At 33.5% G+C, this 16392-nt stretch overlaps 1 protein-coding gene across 1 annotated transcript; it reads right to left on the bottom strand.

Annotated features, from left to right (window-relative positions):
* Positions 1–559: 559 nt before the first annotated feature.
* LOC137415514 (uncharacterized) lies at positions 560–14447 on the bottom strand. Its single transcript, XM_078773658.1, has 7 exons — positions 14259–14447; positions 13925–14164; positions 13677–13770; positions 13446–13542; positions 2171–2254; positions 2015–2066; positions 560–587 (listed from the first exon to the last, which is right to left on the bottom strand). Exons 1-7 carry the CDS (start codon positions 14300–14302, stop codon positions 560–562), a joined length of 639 nt encoding a protein of 212 aa, XP_078629784.1. The 5' UTR covers positions 14303–14447.
* Between the last annotated feature and the right edge of the window lie 1945 nt (positions 14448–16392).

Genomic DNA, 16392 nt, shown 5'->3' with positions numbered 1-16392 from the left:
AAAACCGCAAGGAGTATGTTTTTGATATTTATTTGTGTATGATTCTTTTGGATCTGGAGAAGCAGGATCTATTTTTTCTAGAATACTTTCAAAATCAGCATATATAACAAATGGATGTTTGATCTTTTTCTTTTCATCTTTGAATGTGATATTTGAGCCTTCTTTAGGCATATTGATTACCGTTGATTTATGTTCACCACAATAATTTGAATGTTTATCTAATCTTTCTTGTGTATGGAAGAAGTTAAGACAACGCAAACAAATATATATTTTATTTGTTCTTTTACATACTTGTGGTTTTATTAATTTAGCAATATCTTTAATGTATGTATAATGTGAATTTTCCTCTGAATTAAAATATAGAAGATTAATATGAGTTTGTTTACAATTGTCAGAAAGCTTTAAAACCTGAATGCTGTTTGTTTCTGTTAGACCATAAATATTAACTGATAAATTATTTATCTTTTCAAATTTAGGAATATCATTTAAAGCCATAGGAAACTTTAGATCTTTCGTATTTAATGTATTCTCATATTTTTTATAATGAGATACTCTTTCATCATGAAAATATGGAGGATGTAGGTGTGCTAGAATAGACCAGAGAAAACATTTATTGTCTTTATTTTTGATATTGATAACTGCTTTTCTATTTTTGATAACACTGGGTAAATCAATGTAGGAAGAAGCTTTTAGAGGATCTGATTTAAGAATATGAATGTCTATGTAAATGATTTTTCCTATATTGAATCCACTTCCTACGATTGAATTATCCACATCTTGCTCTTGTTTAATAAGTTCATCATAGACTCCTGATGTTTTAAAATCTTGATATGAAGATATAAAGTGTGGCTCAGTTCTCATGTATGGTGTATCTATAACTCCTTCGTCCTTTGTCATTTCTAATTTTACTCCCATATAAAATTTAAGTGGTTTCATTTCTTTTAGTGTTTTTTCAATCAACGTTTGAACAGCAGGTTTAACTATTTCTACAGCATCAACTATAGACTCTGGTTCAGGAGGTTTGAAGTTAAAGACTCTTATTTTAATATGTCCTTTGAATGCGCCATCAGAGTTTTTAGTTGTGATAAAATTTGATAAATGTAGAATTGTTTTAAGATGTATTTCGAAGCCTTTCTTGAGGATATTTTTATTACATGCAGAACAGTGTTTTGTTTCCTTCTGAATAGGAGATAGTAGGTGAAGTAGATTAAATGTGTGTTTGTTAGTTTTAAGGTGTCTTTTGTATTGTGTATATTCTTGTTCACAAACGTCGCAATACGTTGCTTTGATCGTATTTATTTATATAGTAAAATTATACTTAAAACAAAGTGCGTTTTTTAGAGGCTTTTTAAAAGATGAAACTGTGCTTAAAGTAAAACACCTTTGAGCTTTTCAACTCGTTTTATGTATATAACTTTACTTGAAGTAAAACACCTTTGAGCTTTTCAACTCGTTTTATGTATGTAACTTTACTTAAAGTAAAACACCTTTGAGCTTTTCAACTCGTTTTATGTATTTTTTATTTTTTATTTTTTTATTTTTTTTTTGTATACAGAATCGAGGCTCGTGAAAGAGCTAACATTTATCACAAAAAAAAATCAAACAAACAAACAAAATATATAAAAAAGAGGGAGCGGTCGACAAGATGGGGAGAGAAGGGGAAGCACACAAACACAACATTTGAGAGCAGGGACATCGGGAGATGTGTGGGAGGGAGAGGGCTTGGGGGGAGGAGGCGTGGGAAGTGTGAGGCGGGTGGGAGAAGTGTAATACACAAGGACACTGCAAGGACTTCCAGGAAAGAAGTTGGTATTTCAAAAAAGTGGATTTGGGGTGAAATTAGCAGGGGTAGAAAAGATCGAGGTTTTGGATGGGGGAAGATAAGAGATGGTGGTGAACAGCTGATTTAAAGACCTGGAGGGATGTGTGGAATTGAAGAGAGTGAGGGAGGGGGCGGGCTTGCTGGGGCAGCCTGGCCTGAACAAGTTGGCAGTTGTTTTAGAATATTCTCCACTTGTAGATGAACTCTGTCGATGCGATGCGATCGATGCGATGCGATGACAACTCTGTCGCAGGAATCCCCTTCCCGGGAAACCCGAAAGTTCGCTAGTGACTCCCGTTCGACAACGTTCGCTTCAGAACTTGGAGCAGCTCGGCTTTCTTGTCTGACTCCATTCGCTCTGCCTTCTTTTTTTCTTCCTCCTCTTCGTCGTCTGGTTCCTGATCCAGTTGCATTTAAAACCAACTTTTTCACCTTTTGAAAACAGTTCATAAACAATAAACCTTTTGACAACAATAATAGTACATGGAATCGAAAATGTTTACAGTGGATGAAAACCACCACAACGGAAGTGACGAATCCGTAACAATATATACAGTGTATGTATATATATATATATGTATATATATATATATGAATATATATATATATATATATATACCTATATATATATATATACCCCACGCAAGCTAAGCAAAGAGCGGGGTTATGCAATTGGTTCACTTTTGTCTTCTCTTTTTTTCTTTTCTTTTTTGTATACAAGATCGAGGCTCGTGAAAGAGCGAACATTAATCACACAGAAAGACAAACCGACACATAAAACATATAACATCGGGAGCGGTAGACAAGATGGGGAGAGAGGGGGAAGGACACAAACACAACATTTGAGAGCAGGGACCGAGAGACATGGAGACATCGAGAGATCTGAGAGAGGGCGAGGGCTTTGGGGGGGGGGGGCATGGGAAGGGGGCGGTGGGAGAGGTATAAAACATATGGACACTGCCAGGACTTCCAGGAAAGAAGTTGGAATTTCAAACAAGGTGGATCTGGGGTGAATTAGCGGGGGTAGAAAAGATCAAGGTTTTGGATGGGGGAAGATAAGAGATGGTGGTGAACAGCTGTTTTAAAGACCTGGAGGGAGGAGTTATGTATATAACTTTACTTAAAGTAAAACACCTTTGAGCTTTTCAACTCGTTTTATGTATACTAGGGCATGCCCGTACGTGGGTGCAATGCCCGTACGTGGGTACGTGGGTACGTGGGTGCGAGTACGGTGACAATCCCCCCCCCCTCTATTTACATGAAATGGTTTGGTTCATGAAATGGTTTGGTCCATTCGCAACGCCAAAGCGAACGGCGAACGGCTTGCGAGTACGGTGACAATCACCCCCCTCTATTTACATCAAATGGTTTGGTCCATTCGCAACGACCACAGAACCCCCCCCCCCCCCTCTATTTACATGAAATGGTTTGGTCCATTCGCAACGCCAAAGCGAACGGCGAACGGCTAAATCGCCATAGCTCGGTAACTACTTGTCCGATTAATTTCAAACCTTGAAAAGGCACATCCTCGGGTCCCCAGCAATATACCTGGCAAGTTTAAAGTATATCGGACCCGTGGTTGTCGAGAAACAGCGGTCACAGACATACAAACATACAAACATACAAACATACAAACATACACACAGAGATTACTGGAATTATAGATAGATAACTTTACTTAAAGTAAAGCGTCTATGTATTAGCCAGAAAGTTTAGATACTCTAGTTCATCAATTTCAATTTCACTATCTGAGTCATCAATAAAGCTACTCTCATAACTATCATTTGAACACAAACTATTAGTATCATAACTATCTTCAGATCCTAGACTCTCAGTATAATAACTCTCAGAGTATTGACTGTTAATATCACTCATTTACATACCATTAAACTTCCATCAATATCTATATATTTTCTTTCATTAGAACTAATAACCACAATATTTTTTACATTAAATGTTATTTTCAAATAATCTCTAATAATCAGAGTACGGAATGATAGTTCACCACTAATATTCATATTATTAATTTCACCCACATCTTTGGGTCTATTAAAGAATATACAAATGTTTCCTCTAGAATCGTTGATGGTCTTATCATTCATTTTCAAAGCTTCTTTATCAATGACCTTTTCAAGCTTTGAGTAAATTGTTAGTAGTAGTGGAGAAACTTTTGTCAAATTTACTTTAATAGAGTTATTAATTAACATAACTTGTCCCGTAAATTTAATAAAAGGACACATGTTATTCTCCATTATGGGTTTAATCCAAAAATTTCCATATTTATCTTTGTTCAATTTAACATCTTTGACATATTTTTCTATATCTTCCACCAAAGTAGAGATTGATTGAAATTTGTCTTTTGTGTTTTACTTTAAGCACAGTTTCATCTTTAAAAAAGCCTCTAAAAAAGGCACTTTGTTTTAAGTATAATTTTACTTTATAAATATGATAAATTCTGAAGGATATTTCAAATTTCCAGACTCTCCATATGATAAATTAGAAATCTGCCACCATTGTGGTAGAATAGGGCTTAATAATGAGGGTTCATATAAACTATGTATTTTCTGTGATTTAATTTTAATTAATGATAATAAAAAATATAAAAAATATATAACTCTTTTAAATTAGAACCAAAAATGAATTACTTTACAAGATTAATAAGAGAGATGAATGTTAAGTATTATGGTGATAATACACCATTTCTTACAAGGGAAGAGACTATTTGTATTGAGGAAATGTATAAGGGTTTAATGATATTTATTTTTCAAAATAATTTTAATGGGAATGTTAATACAAGATACTATATAAACAAAATAATGGATTATTTTGAAATTAAACCTGAACTCAGGATAAAATATAGAGTTTCTCAAAAAACTCAAAAAAAGTTAGATGACTTGTTTTCCAAATATATAAATGAATGATTTTTTACCCATTTGGGAAAATAAGATAAAATTTAATAACCATAAAAATCTTCCAAATTCATTGAGATGTCTAATAGTCGGGTCAAGCGGATGTGGAAAAACCTGTTTACTTTTAAAGATGCTCCTTCGTCCTAATTTTGTAGATTATGATAATCTAATAATTTTTACAAAGTCAAGTTTTCAACCCAAGTATCAACTACTCTCACAGGGTTTTAATGCGGGTCTTAAAAAGGAAGACATTATCGGTTTATTTAAACTTCAAAACAAACTAAATGATTATAATATTGATGATATAATACAATTATTTTGTGATACACAGAAATCAAAATCAAAACCAAAACCCATAACTTGTATTCTCAGTGATAATACAGATGATACCTTCACCTCAAGATTTAGATAAATCAAAAAAGAACCTCGTTAACTTTGATGATTGTGTTAATGAGAGAAACCAAACAGTAATGGATAGCTACTATACAAGAGGGAGACATTCTTCTTGTAATTGTATTTATCTTAGTCAGTCATATTTTCAACTCCCTCGGCGCTCAATAAGAAACAATGCTAATACTTTTATTTTATTTAAGTTAAATTCAATAGATACAAATAATTTTTGGAGAGATAATTGTTCTACATTATGTAGTAAGAAGGAATTTGAAAATAATATGAAACACACGATTGGAAAATATAAATATATTGGTGTGAAACAAGATGAGATACTAAATGATATTTTTCAAAAAATAAATACAGAAAATGAATACCGAAGAAAGAGTAAGAAAGTTTAAAGAACATCAAGAGTTGGTTTCAAAAGTTGTAAAGCAACAGGAAGACATAAAGAAGAAAAGGAGACAGAAACTAACTGGTGAAGAAGCCTTTGAAAGAAAACAAGAGAAATTTTTAAAACCACTTTTAAAAACTCAACAAACGATTTCACCTACAGTTCCCACGGTAGGATTTACTCCAAAAAAATTTCAAATGCTCAAAGATTTTAGTCAAATGACAGAGCAAGAACTTGGAGAATTAGAATATGATGATGAAGTATTATTTCGGCATCTTGAGAAGGTAAATAAACTTTGCAATTATATTGTAGAAGCTCTTCAAAACAATGAATATTTGAAGGGTTCAAAAACCAGAGCAGGTCTCATTCCAACAGAAGAACCAGCACAGTTCCATCTTGTGAAAGAAAAGTTATTGATATTTAATGATAAATTGGTGTTCTTAAGTATAAAATATCCAACCAAATGTTGAATTAACCCCAAGATTAATGTTTCTTCTAACAAAAGATGGACATGCTAATTCACCTTATTTTGATGAACCGCTTGATATGGAAAGAGAGGAAGATAGAGAGTATATTGAGTTGCTAAACACACTTGATTATGGAGTTTCTGTTGCTGGTAAAAGTAAGAAGAATGAGAAGGAGAAACATATTATTGATGCTTTATGTAAGCTTGGTTCGGGTGTTAGTTTTCTTCCAAATGACCCATCACAATTAGTTAATAGGTTATTATTGTTGTTAGGTAGTAAGAAGGCTGGAAACAACAATTGTTTTAATGAAGCATCCACCATTTTAGATCAGTTGATGAATATGAAAATAATTAATAAATGTCAATACAAAGATATTTTATTAGATATTAAATAAGATGAGAAGCACAATTCTTAGTTTTAATTTCACAACGAGTGATTACACAGCTTCATTCCCTTACCCACTACAACTTGACCCCACAAAAGAATATGAGGCTTCTTTGTTGTCAATGGAGACTTACAATACCCTTTTTAATATCACAGAGAAAAACAACAAGTTTAGTTTTAATCCAGGAAGTGGATATAAAACTATAACCGTTTCACCCGGTGCTTACGAGATTTCTCAAATATCTTCAGAAGTCTCTCGCCTTATGAAAGAAAAAGGTGATGAACCAAAAAATATTGTAATAGATATTCAAAAACACACTTCAAAATCAACTATTAAACTTAAAAATAATTATAAAGTTGATTTCACGATTGAAAATTCGTTCAGAGAGCTATTGGGTTTCTCTTCTAAAAAGATTGAAACTAACGGGACGTCTTACAGTGATAATGTCATTCAAATATCCTCCGGTATAAATTCAGTATTAATTCATTGTGATTTGATTGATGGTGCTTATAACGATGGAATAAGAACAAATACAATATTTTCATTCAGTGCATACTCAACCCCGATTGGTTATAAATTTAATATGGAACCAAAAAATCTTGTCTATTTACCTGTGTCAGGAAAAACCATATACAGAGTAAATTTTAGGATAACCGACCAAGATAATCGTATGATATCCTTTAATGATGAAATTATATCCATCAGAATTCACCTACGTGAAGTTTTTCAATAAATAAATATTGGTTATTGTGAGAAAACACGAGTTGGGAAAATATAAAATAATTACAGGGGATGGGATGTTCCTTTCACCATACTATAAGGGTGAAGGTATGTTTCTTGGTAGAGGATACTATAAACCAAAGAGACAACGGGGTGTGGGACATCAATTTAGAAATAAAGGAGATGGGATAATTGATGCTCTAATGGGTATTGGTTCAACCATCCTTAAACATAAAGACCTAATTGGTTCAACTGCTTCAGCTGTGGGCTCAGTTGCGGGTACTATAAAGAGTATAAAAGATGCTCAAAAGGAGTCTCATAAATTACAAGCAATCAAAGAAATTAAAAAAGGTAAAACTCAACTATCTTCACAAGAACGACAAAAAATCATTAAAATACTTGGGTCAGGGTTTCAACGATTTTAATGCTATATAAATACAAGTATGGAAGCGATTGATAGTATCTATGATTTGGATGATACGATTATCATTTCAAACTCTACTAAAAAGGAAGACTATTTTAAGGTAAATGCTATAACAGGAACAGACTGGAATTCAAACGGAACAAAAAGTTTTGAAATAAATAATCAACAAACTTACTTGAATATAGCTGATAGTTTCTTGCTGTGTAAATTTAAATTCACTGAGGCTGCGAATAATACTAATGCTACACTCGTAAATGATTTCTTCTGGAAAATGTTTGATAGTGTCCACCTGTATATTGGAACACAAGAGGTTGAAGCGGTTGATTATGTCTCTGCTATATCTGAAATGATGAAATTTACACTATATTCGTTTCGTGATAGAATGGGTAAGGGAGCTGTTGAAGGTTTTATTCCTGATATGTCAACGGGAACAAATGCTGACCCTGGTTATAGTCAAAGGAAGGCAATGTATAATGATGACACAAAACCAGAGAATAGTTTTACCGTAGCAGTACCTCTGAAAGGTATATTTGGATTTTGTGATTATGATAAAGTTTTGTATGGTCTTAAAATTAGATTTCAACTACAAAGGAATGATAATGTAAATAGGTTGCTTTTTGGGGTTGAAAATGCTTTTGGCGACAATAATAAATTTGTTATTAATGATTTGTGTTGGTATATTAGTGAATATACTCCTAATCTTAAAACGGAAGAGATGTTAAATAGAAGACTTAACTCAAAGAAACCGCTAAATGTATCATACCTTAAAAGAAGATGTCAACACGTTAAACTGGAACACACTACCCACACTTGTAATTTGGGTGTTCTTGAAGGAAAGCCACGATACCTATGGCTCATTTTTAAGAAACCAGATGGAGAGGAGGGTACTGATAAGAATAATGCGCTGAGTGATAATGCTAAGGTGAAACAACTTCGGGTTTCTCTTGATGGAACATTTTATCCGCGAGATAGATTGGAAATTGATTGGGAAAAAAATGATTATGTGGAAGCCTACAAGTCTTACCAAAAGGTGTGTGAAAGCAACGGTAATAATGATCCTATTTTGGATATGGTTGCGATTCAAAAACTTTATACAATCTATGCAATTGACCTGAGTTCTCAAAAGGAAACTATAAAGTCTAATAGAGTGGATACTTCTCTATACATTGAAAGAGGAGAGAATGAAGAAGTTGATGCTTATTGTTTGCTTTTGGAGGAAACAGAATTACAGATTAATACAGATAATGGTGTTATGATTAATATCACATAGGTTTTTTTCTCATAAATAAATGAGTAGGAAAGAACTGGTATATGTTAATCAAATCAATCTTAATAAATTAACATCTTGTATTCAAAATCAAAAGCCTTGTATTATTAACGTTAATACAATTCAAAGAAAAGGAGCAGTAAGAATTGATGTTTTACTCACAAGAGAACAGGTAAAAACACTAAATGATGCTGGTTCACTTAAATTAAAATGACAAAACATATGTTAAAGAAATATTCAATACAAGAGGGAGGATTTCTCCCGTTTCTAATTCCTTTATTTGCTGGTTTAAGTGCGGCGGGAGCATTGACTGGTGGTATTTCAGCAGCGGTAAAAACTGCTAACGAAAGGAAGGCACAACTAAAAGCTCAAAAAGAATTGGAAAGACATAACAAGGAGTTGGAGAAACAAATTCGTGGAAGTGGTGTAATTGTGGATTTTGCTCAAAAACTTGAAAGTCTACCTGATAAAGCTAGATTGTTAGTTGGAGATATGCTTTCCTCTATCGCTCAAGCGGGTGTTAAACTAACTAAAAGGGGTAATGGGTTATATCTTGCTCATAAATAAATGGATAAATGGTTTAAACAATTTGGAAAGAACACAACGTCAAATATAGAACTTACTAAATATTGTAAAAAACTAAAAATTGATAATGTGGTTATTTGTATGAGAGATGAATTTAAAAAGTTGTCCAAGAATACAATGAATATTATTATGAATTTAGACACACAGAATGGTTCTCATTGGGTTTGTATTCATAATAGTCAGGATAAATATTATTTTGATAGTTATGGTATGCCACCGCCTGTTGAAGTAATACAATTCTTACAGAATGGTGTTTATCAAACATTTCAAGTTCAAGAAATTAATTCTAAATGTTGTGGTCAATTATGTTTATATGTATTATTTCAAATCAACAATAATGAAAATTTTTATGATATCATTTTTAATCTAATATAAATGACTTATGTTGGAAAAGATGGTTCTATCTTTGGAAAATCCTCTCAGGATATTGATTTATCATAATTATTATACAAAGGCACAGGCTGCTGAACGACAAAAATATAGTATAAGTAAAAATATTAATATGAAGAATAATTATAAATTAATCAATTATCCAAACCCGACAGATGCGAATGACTTAATTAGATTTAGTGATTTATCACAATATATATTTTTAAAGAAAACAGCACGTTTTGTTAAACAAGTAAAATTTACAACCACAACACCCAGTTATACTGACCATACAGCTTTCCTCATTCAATTTAACTCTCTGCTTACAATTGAATTTTATAAAGAAGGACATATAGTTAATATGCGAATCAATAAATGGGGGTATGATATGCCTGATTTAGGGTGTAATTGGTATTTTTCAATAAACTTTGAAGACCTACATGATTTGAATCAGTCTCGTAAAGAAGAATATTATCCGCTTGGTGAGGATAAGGATTTATGTGGAAGTACAATTAGTAAACAACAAATACATGATTTTAAGAAAAGAAAAATATATGATAGTATAGCGATGGTGAACATGACAAAGAAGGAAGGTGATGAGGTAAGGATAGAAAGCCGAGGAATACAAACCGATTTGGTAGTGGGAAGATGGGGTGGTATTACCTGTTATAATATTAATCTCACATATATTTCTGATACATAAATGGCAGGAAGAAGACTACAAGAGAATTATAATTTTTGTATTCAGGGATACCTACAAGAAAAGGGTGCTCGGTATTACATACCTTATGATTTGGAGCATATACATGGAAATTTTGTCATTAAAAACTGGCCTTATACTAATATTGCTAAACGCACAAATAGAGACTTGTTTAAAATATTAAATAAAAATGAACTTCTCAAAGTTATGAAATATAAAACTCTTTTAGAAATCGTCAACAAATCTTATTGGTATCCTATTATGAGAAAAATAATTATAGATACAAGAATAGATCAAAATCCAGATGAGTATCTGCATAATATTCTTTTGGGCTCAAGCTCAAGGGTAGCAAGGGATGAGGAAGGAGTTGAAGAAGAGAAGGAGGAAAGAGAGAAGGAGGAGAAGGAGGAAAGAGAGAAGGAGGAGAAGGAGGAAAGGGAGAAGGAGGAGAGGGAGAAAAAGGAGAAGGATGAAAGGGAGAAAAAGGAGAGGGAGGAAAGGGAGAAAAAGGAGGAGGAGGAGAGGGAGGAAAGAGAGAGGGGGAAAAAATATAAAATATGACCATTCCTGAGATTAATGAAAGATTGAAGTTATTACGGCAAATAAATCAATCTCAACGCACTGAAGAGGAAAATAAAAAACTAATGACTCTTATGAAGATATTGGTTTTTAAATTTGCTATAATAAATTCAGAGAGCAGATATACAACATATAGTTGATGATGTTGGTGTTATTGACTTTAGTTAGTTTTATTTGTAAATAAATGGAGGAGAGAGTGAAGGCATTCCTAAGGATTCTTTATGTTTTAAAAATCAAGATAGAAATGTATATGTTGAAAACCCAAAAGGCTTTGGCACTATGTAGGACTTTTTCTCATAAATAAATATGAGTTATTGTCTCAAATGTAAAAAGAAAACTAAATCTAAAAATATCTCCTTTGTTAAAGCTAAAAATAATAGAGTTTATCAAAAAGGAATATGTCAAGTGTGTGGCTCTAAAAAGTGCCAATTCATCTCTCCTAAAAGTGGAGGAGACATACAAAAGTTTTTGTCAGGAAGTAAATTTACAACAACTGGAATTCCAGGGGAACTACATCTACCTGGATATTCTTTCTGTGGTCCTGGAACAAACCTGGATAAAAGATTAGATGAGGCTGACAATCCTAAACCTTGGGCTAAACCTACAAATAGGGTTGACGAAGTGTGTATGAAGCATGATATTGCTTATGGGAAAACCACTACGTTGACTGAAAAACATAAAGCCGACAGAGAAATGTTGTATAATTTGTCTTTGATACAAAATCCAACGTTGAGAGAGAAGGTTGATAGGTTTATTGTGAGAAATTTGATAAATGCTAAATTGAAACTTGGCCTTGGTTATTCACCCTCAAAAAACTATTAGGCTCAAATGATGTCATCAAGACTGAGGAGCTTTTGGCTGATGAATTACATAAACCTATAATCACAAAGTTTAAAAGAAGGAAAGTTTATTCTAAATACACCGACCACATATGGTCCGCTGATTTAATCGAACTAAAAAATGATAAGGGATACAAGTATGCTTTAACCGTTATTGATTTGAGGAGTAGATTTGCTTGGATTGTTCCTTTGAAAAACAAGAGAGGTTATACTCTGATGTTAGCCTTCCAACAGATATTTAAGAAAAGTAAAAGAAAACCAAAGAAACTGTGGACCGATGAGGGAACAGAGTTCTAAAACAAAATATTTACGAAATTTCTTAAGGGGAAGGGTATTAAATTATACAGCACCTTTAATGAAGGAAAGGCAGTTGTTATTGAGCGTTTTAATCGTACTTTAAAAGAGAAATTATATAAAAAATTCACACAACTCGGTTCCCAAAAATGGGTGTATTTTATTCAGGATATTGTAGATAATTACAATAATACAGTTCATTCATCAACAAAATCAAAACCATCAGAAACATTTACAAAATTTGAATATGAAAAGGAGATTAATTTGAGAAAGCCCAAGTTCAAAGTTGGTGCTATTGTAAGAATATACAGATGGAAAAGTCATTTTGAGAAAGGTTATACAAAGAGATGGACTAATGAATTATTCAAAATTGTTGATGTAATGGATACTATGCCTTGGACTTACAAATTATATGATATGAATTGGGAAGAAATCTTGGGTTTATTTTACTCACAAGAATTACAAAAAACAAAACTGATAATTCATTAAACAACAACCATCCATACTTTCATCCACCCAGATTAGCTAATTTAATTAGCAGTAAAAAAAAACAAACAAACAAAAAAACAAACATAAGCTACACCCACACAGACCCCACCCACAAACCCCGCCCACACAGACCCCACCCACAAACCCCGCCCACACAGACCCCGCCCACACAGACTACACCCACACAGACCCCGCCCACACAGACCACACCCACACAGACCCCGCCCACACAGACCACACCCACACAGACCACACCCACACAGACCACACCCACACACACCACACCCACACAGACCACACCCATCATCCCCCACCCCTGTGCGCCCCCACCCTTGATCCCCCCTCATCCCACCCCCACCTTCCCCACACACACAAGGGGAGGGGAGGGGTGGGATGAGGGGGGATCAAGGGTGGGGGCGCCACTTCCCATCTTTTTTTCCTTTATTCTCTTTTTGTAATTAAGAATTAAATAATCCTGGACAAAGCGAATAAAATCAAAATTATTAAATAACATTAAAAACATAAAAATTATAATAAAACATTTTTCATGAGGTATAAATTCAGTTTCTTCCATAAATTCAGTTTCTTCCAAGGTATCATGTGGTATAGTATAAATACAGTAATAAAATCAAAATTATTAAATAACATTAAAAACATAAAAATTATAATAAAACATTTTTCACGAGGTATAAATTCAGTTTCTTCCATAAATTCAGTTTCTTCCAAGGTATCATGTGGTATAAATACAGTAATAAAATCAAAATTATTAAAAAACATTAAAAACATAAAAATTATAATAAAACATTTTTCACGAGGTATAAATTCAGTTTCTTCCATAAATTCAGTTTCTTCCAAGGCAATCCAACATAATGTTGTCTCCCATGTTGGCTTCACCAATTTCTTTTGTGTCTGCAAGGCACAAAAGGGATTTTAAATTAAATTCACCAAAAACAGTATTTACCTGCCGTGCCATCCCAAAACCACACGAGGGCAGTCTAGGACCATAAATGAGAAACTCCATTTTTCCAAATTTTTCAACTCACATGAGCAGGAAATGAGTTGACACTCCTCCGGTCGTCGAAGTTGTGAAATCCCTGGGTTTCATCAAACTTCATGTTGCTTGGTTGGTTTTTCATGCTGGAATAAAACAAACAGTTAGTTAAAGGAAATAACACACAGCTCACTTTGCAACCAGCTGCTCCTTTAACACACAGTTATTCAACCACCAACTTTGATAAAAAGGAGAAAATTAATGGATGGAAGTTTGTGAATAATTAATTATATCTCTTACCTCTCGCATAGAATTTCAAACAAGGTGTTTAATTCGTTGTCAGTCATTGGTTCTGTTGTTGAGACAACCTTGGAGAATATTAACGGGTGAGAGAGGCTTTCTAAACACTCAACCATCTCATTATGAAGACCCCTCCGAACTTCAGTGAATTCTGTAAGCGTTTCATTCAAATCCTCCCTTTGTTGGTGAAAATCATTGACTTCATTTTCAACATCAATCACCAGCTTTGATAAAGATAAACTGTAAAAAGAGAAAAACAATAATTATTGAGAGGCTGTTAATGATGTTCCATATAAGACAATGAATAATTAATCGTGAGAACAAAAAAACTTACCTGTCTTCTGATAAAGCTTCATCCTCCATCCTCCAGAGAAACATAACGTGTGTTTAAAAAAGCAAGGTGTGGTTAGAGCCTTTATAGGCAAGGCTGAGTCATTGGCAAGGCTGAGTCATGGCTGAGTCATCCTGTGCCACGTTGGCAACTGGCTCAACAAAAGATGATGCAATGTTTCGCCATAAATGATAGAACCAAGTATCAACCAGACTAAAGAGTGGAGGTGTAATCAACCTTGGTATATAAATGGAAAACATAACGAATGTGAAAAATATCAGATTCAAGAGGTTGAGAGAATCACTGGTCAGAAGGTTCTCAAGACGGATAAACGTATTCATTTGTTAAGTGGGGTAATGGAGGGCGGGAAGAAAAATATATTAGAGTGGAGTGAGAACTTTAATGGTTATCAATCGGATAATAAATATTATAATTTTAAAATGGTATGTGGGAGAGGAGGAGGTCAAACAAGAACCCTCCGTGAAACATACCACTTTATACTTTCACAACAAAAGGTTAAGGAACCTGTATACTTTATAAATATACTTGATGGGGATGAGTTCTATAGGAGAATGGAACTCTTTAAAAAGTTAGAAAGAGATAATATATTTATAGGCTCATTAGTAGAGTGGTCTAAGGAACTACATTAAGGGGGTAGTGGGGGGAATAGGGTAAAAATTACATGTAAGTGAGAAGGATCATAGGTTCATAAGGTTAGAAGGATTATAGGTTCATAAAGGAAGAAAATCATAGGTTCATAAGGTGAGAAGGATTATAGGTTCATAAGGCGAGAAGGATTATAGGTTCATAAGGTGAGAAGGATTATAGGTTCATAGAGGGAGAAATAGAGGTGTTTATGATTTTTGAAAAAGACAAGGGGGTAAATGACATTAGATAGGGATTTCCCATGTTAAACGGAGGTGTCCCAGAAGCAACATTTATCACCTACTGTGATGTTGCTTCTGGGACTGTGATGTAGCAAATAATGTTGCTTCTGGGACACCTCCGTTTAACATGGGAAATCCCTATCTAATGTCATTTACCCCCTTGTCTTTTTCAAAAATCATAAACACCTCTATTTCTCCCACCCTCATCTTTATGAACCTTTTGTCTGTAGTACCTATCCTTAATGTTGTTCATTAGACCACTCAAACACTACAAATATTTGTTTTCTCTTATAGACCTATCATCCTTCTTCTACATATCATCTGGCAGATTAATCTTTGACCCACTCAAACATTGACCCATTCACTTCCATATTAATTCTTTCCCTCCCTCATTGCCCCTAAACACCTATATTTCTCTCACCCTGTTCTTTACGAACCTTCTAACCTTTTGACATGTTATCCTTATTCATTAGACCACTTAAACACCTGTGATCCTTCTGACCTTATGAACCTTTTAACCTTTTACTCTTAATATCATCTGGTGAATATAACCCACTCAAACAACGACCCTACAAATATTTGTTTATGCGTGGGAAATAATTTAATTCTCTTGCCACTCTCTTCACCATCTAATATATTAACAAAAAATATGTTTGAGTTTGGTTCTTTATTAAGATATTTTAACTGAGCTAAGATAAAATGGTAAACCTCCCTCAATGTTCTTATTTGAGCGCCTCCAGTGCCACATACCATTTTTAAATTAAAGTATATATTTTCCTGACAACCATCAAAGTTTTCCGTCCACTCAAAAATATTTCCATCTTTTTTACCCAATTCACCGGTATTTAAATTAATTCTCTTATTTGTTTTGTGAACTTTTTTACCAGTTGCCTTTTCAATTATACCTATTTGATATTTTTCACATTCATTATGTTTTCCATTTATATACCAAGGTTGATTACACCTCCACTCTTTAGTCTGGTTGATACTTGGTTCTATCATTTATATAATAGTAAAAAAGGCGGCGGTAGCCCGTTAAAATCCCCAACCCCCCCCCTTTTTAACTTATCACTTATATATATCTTATCACTTATATATATCTTATCACTTATGTATATCTTATCACTTATATATATCTTATCACTTATATATATATCTTATCACTTATATACTTATATAACCATAAGGGAGACTATCAATTCCATTTTCTAAAATAAACCTCTTATCATCAAAAGCCCCCAATGCTTTCT

Source organism: Myxine glutinosa, chromosome 3 (genome assembly GCF_964187855.1).
Source record: "Myxine glutinosa chromosome 3, kmMyxGlut1.1, whole genome shotgun sequence".
Lineage (NCBI taxonomy): Eukaryota > Metazoa > Chordata > Myxini > Myxiniformes > Myxinidae > Myxine > Myxine glutinosa.
The sequence above is the reverse complement of the archived record's forward strand: the minus strand, read 5'-3'. Positions and strand labels throughout refer to the sequence as shown.

Coding starts and splice junctions, on each gene's coding strand:
- LOC137415514 (XM_078773658.1), bottom strand. CDS start 14,302: ATGTTTCTCTGGAGGATGGAGGATGAAGCTTTATCAGAAGACAG. Junction 13,543..13,676: donor TCAACTCATTTCCTGCTCAT/GTGAGTTGAAAA, acceptor TGTGCCTTGCAG/ACACAAAAGAAATTGGTGAA. Junction 588..2,014: donor TCGACAGAGTTCATCTACAA/GTGGAGAATATT, acceptor GGTCTATTCTAG/CACACCTACATCCTCCATAT.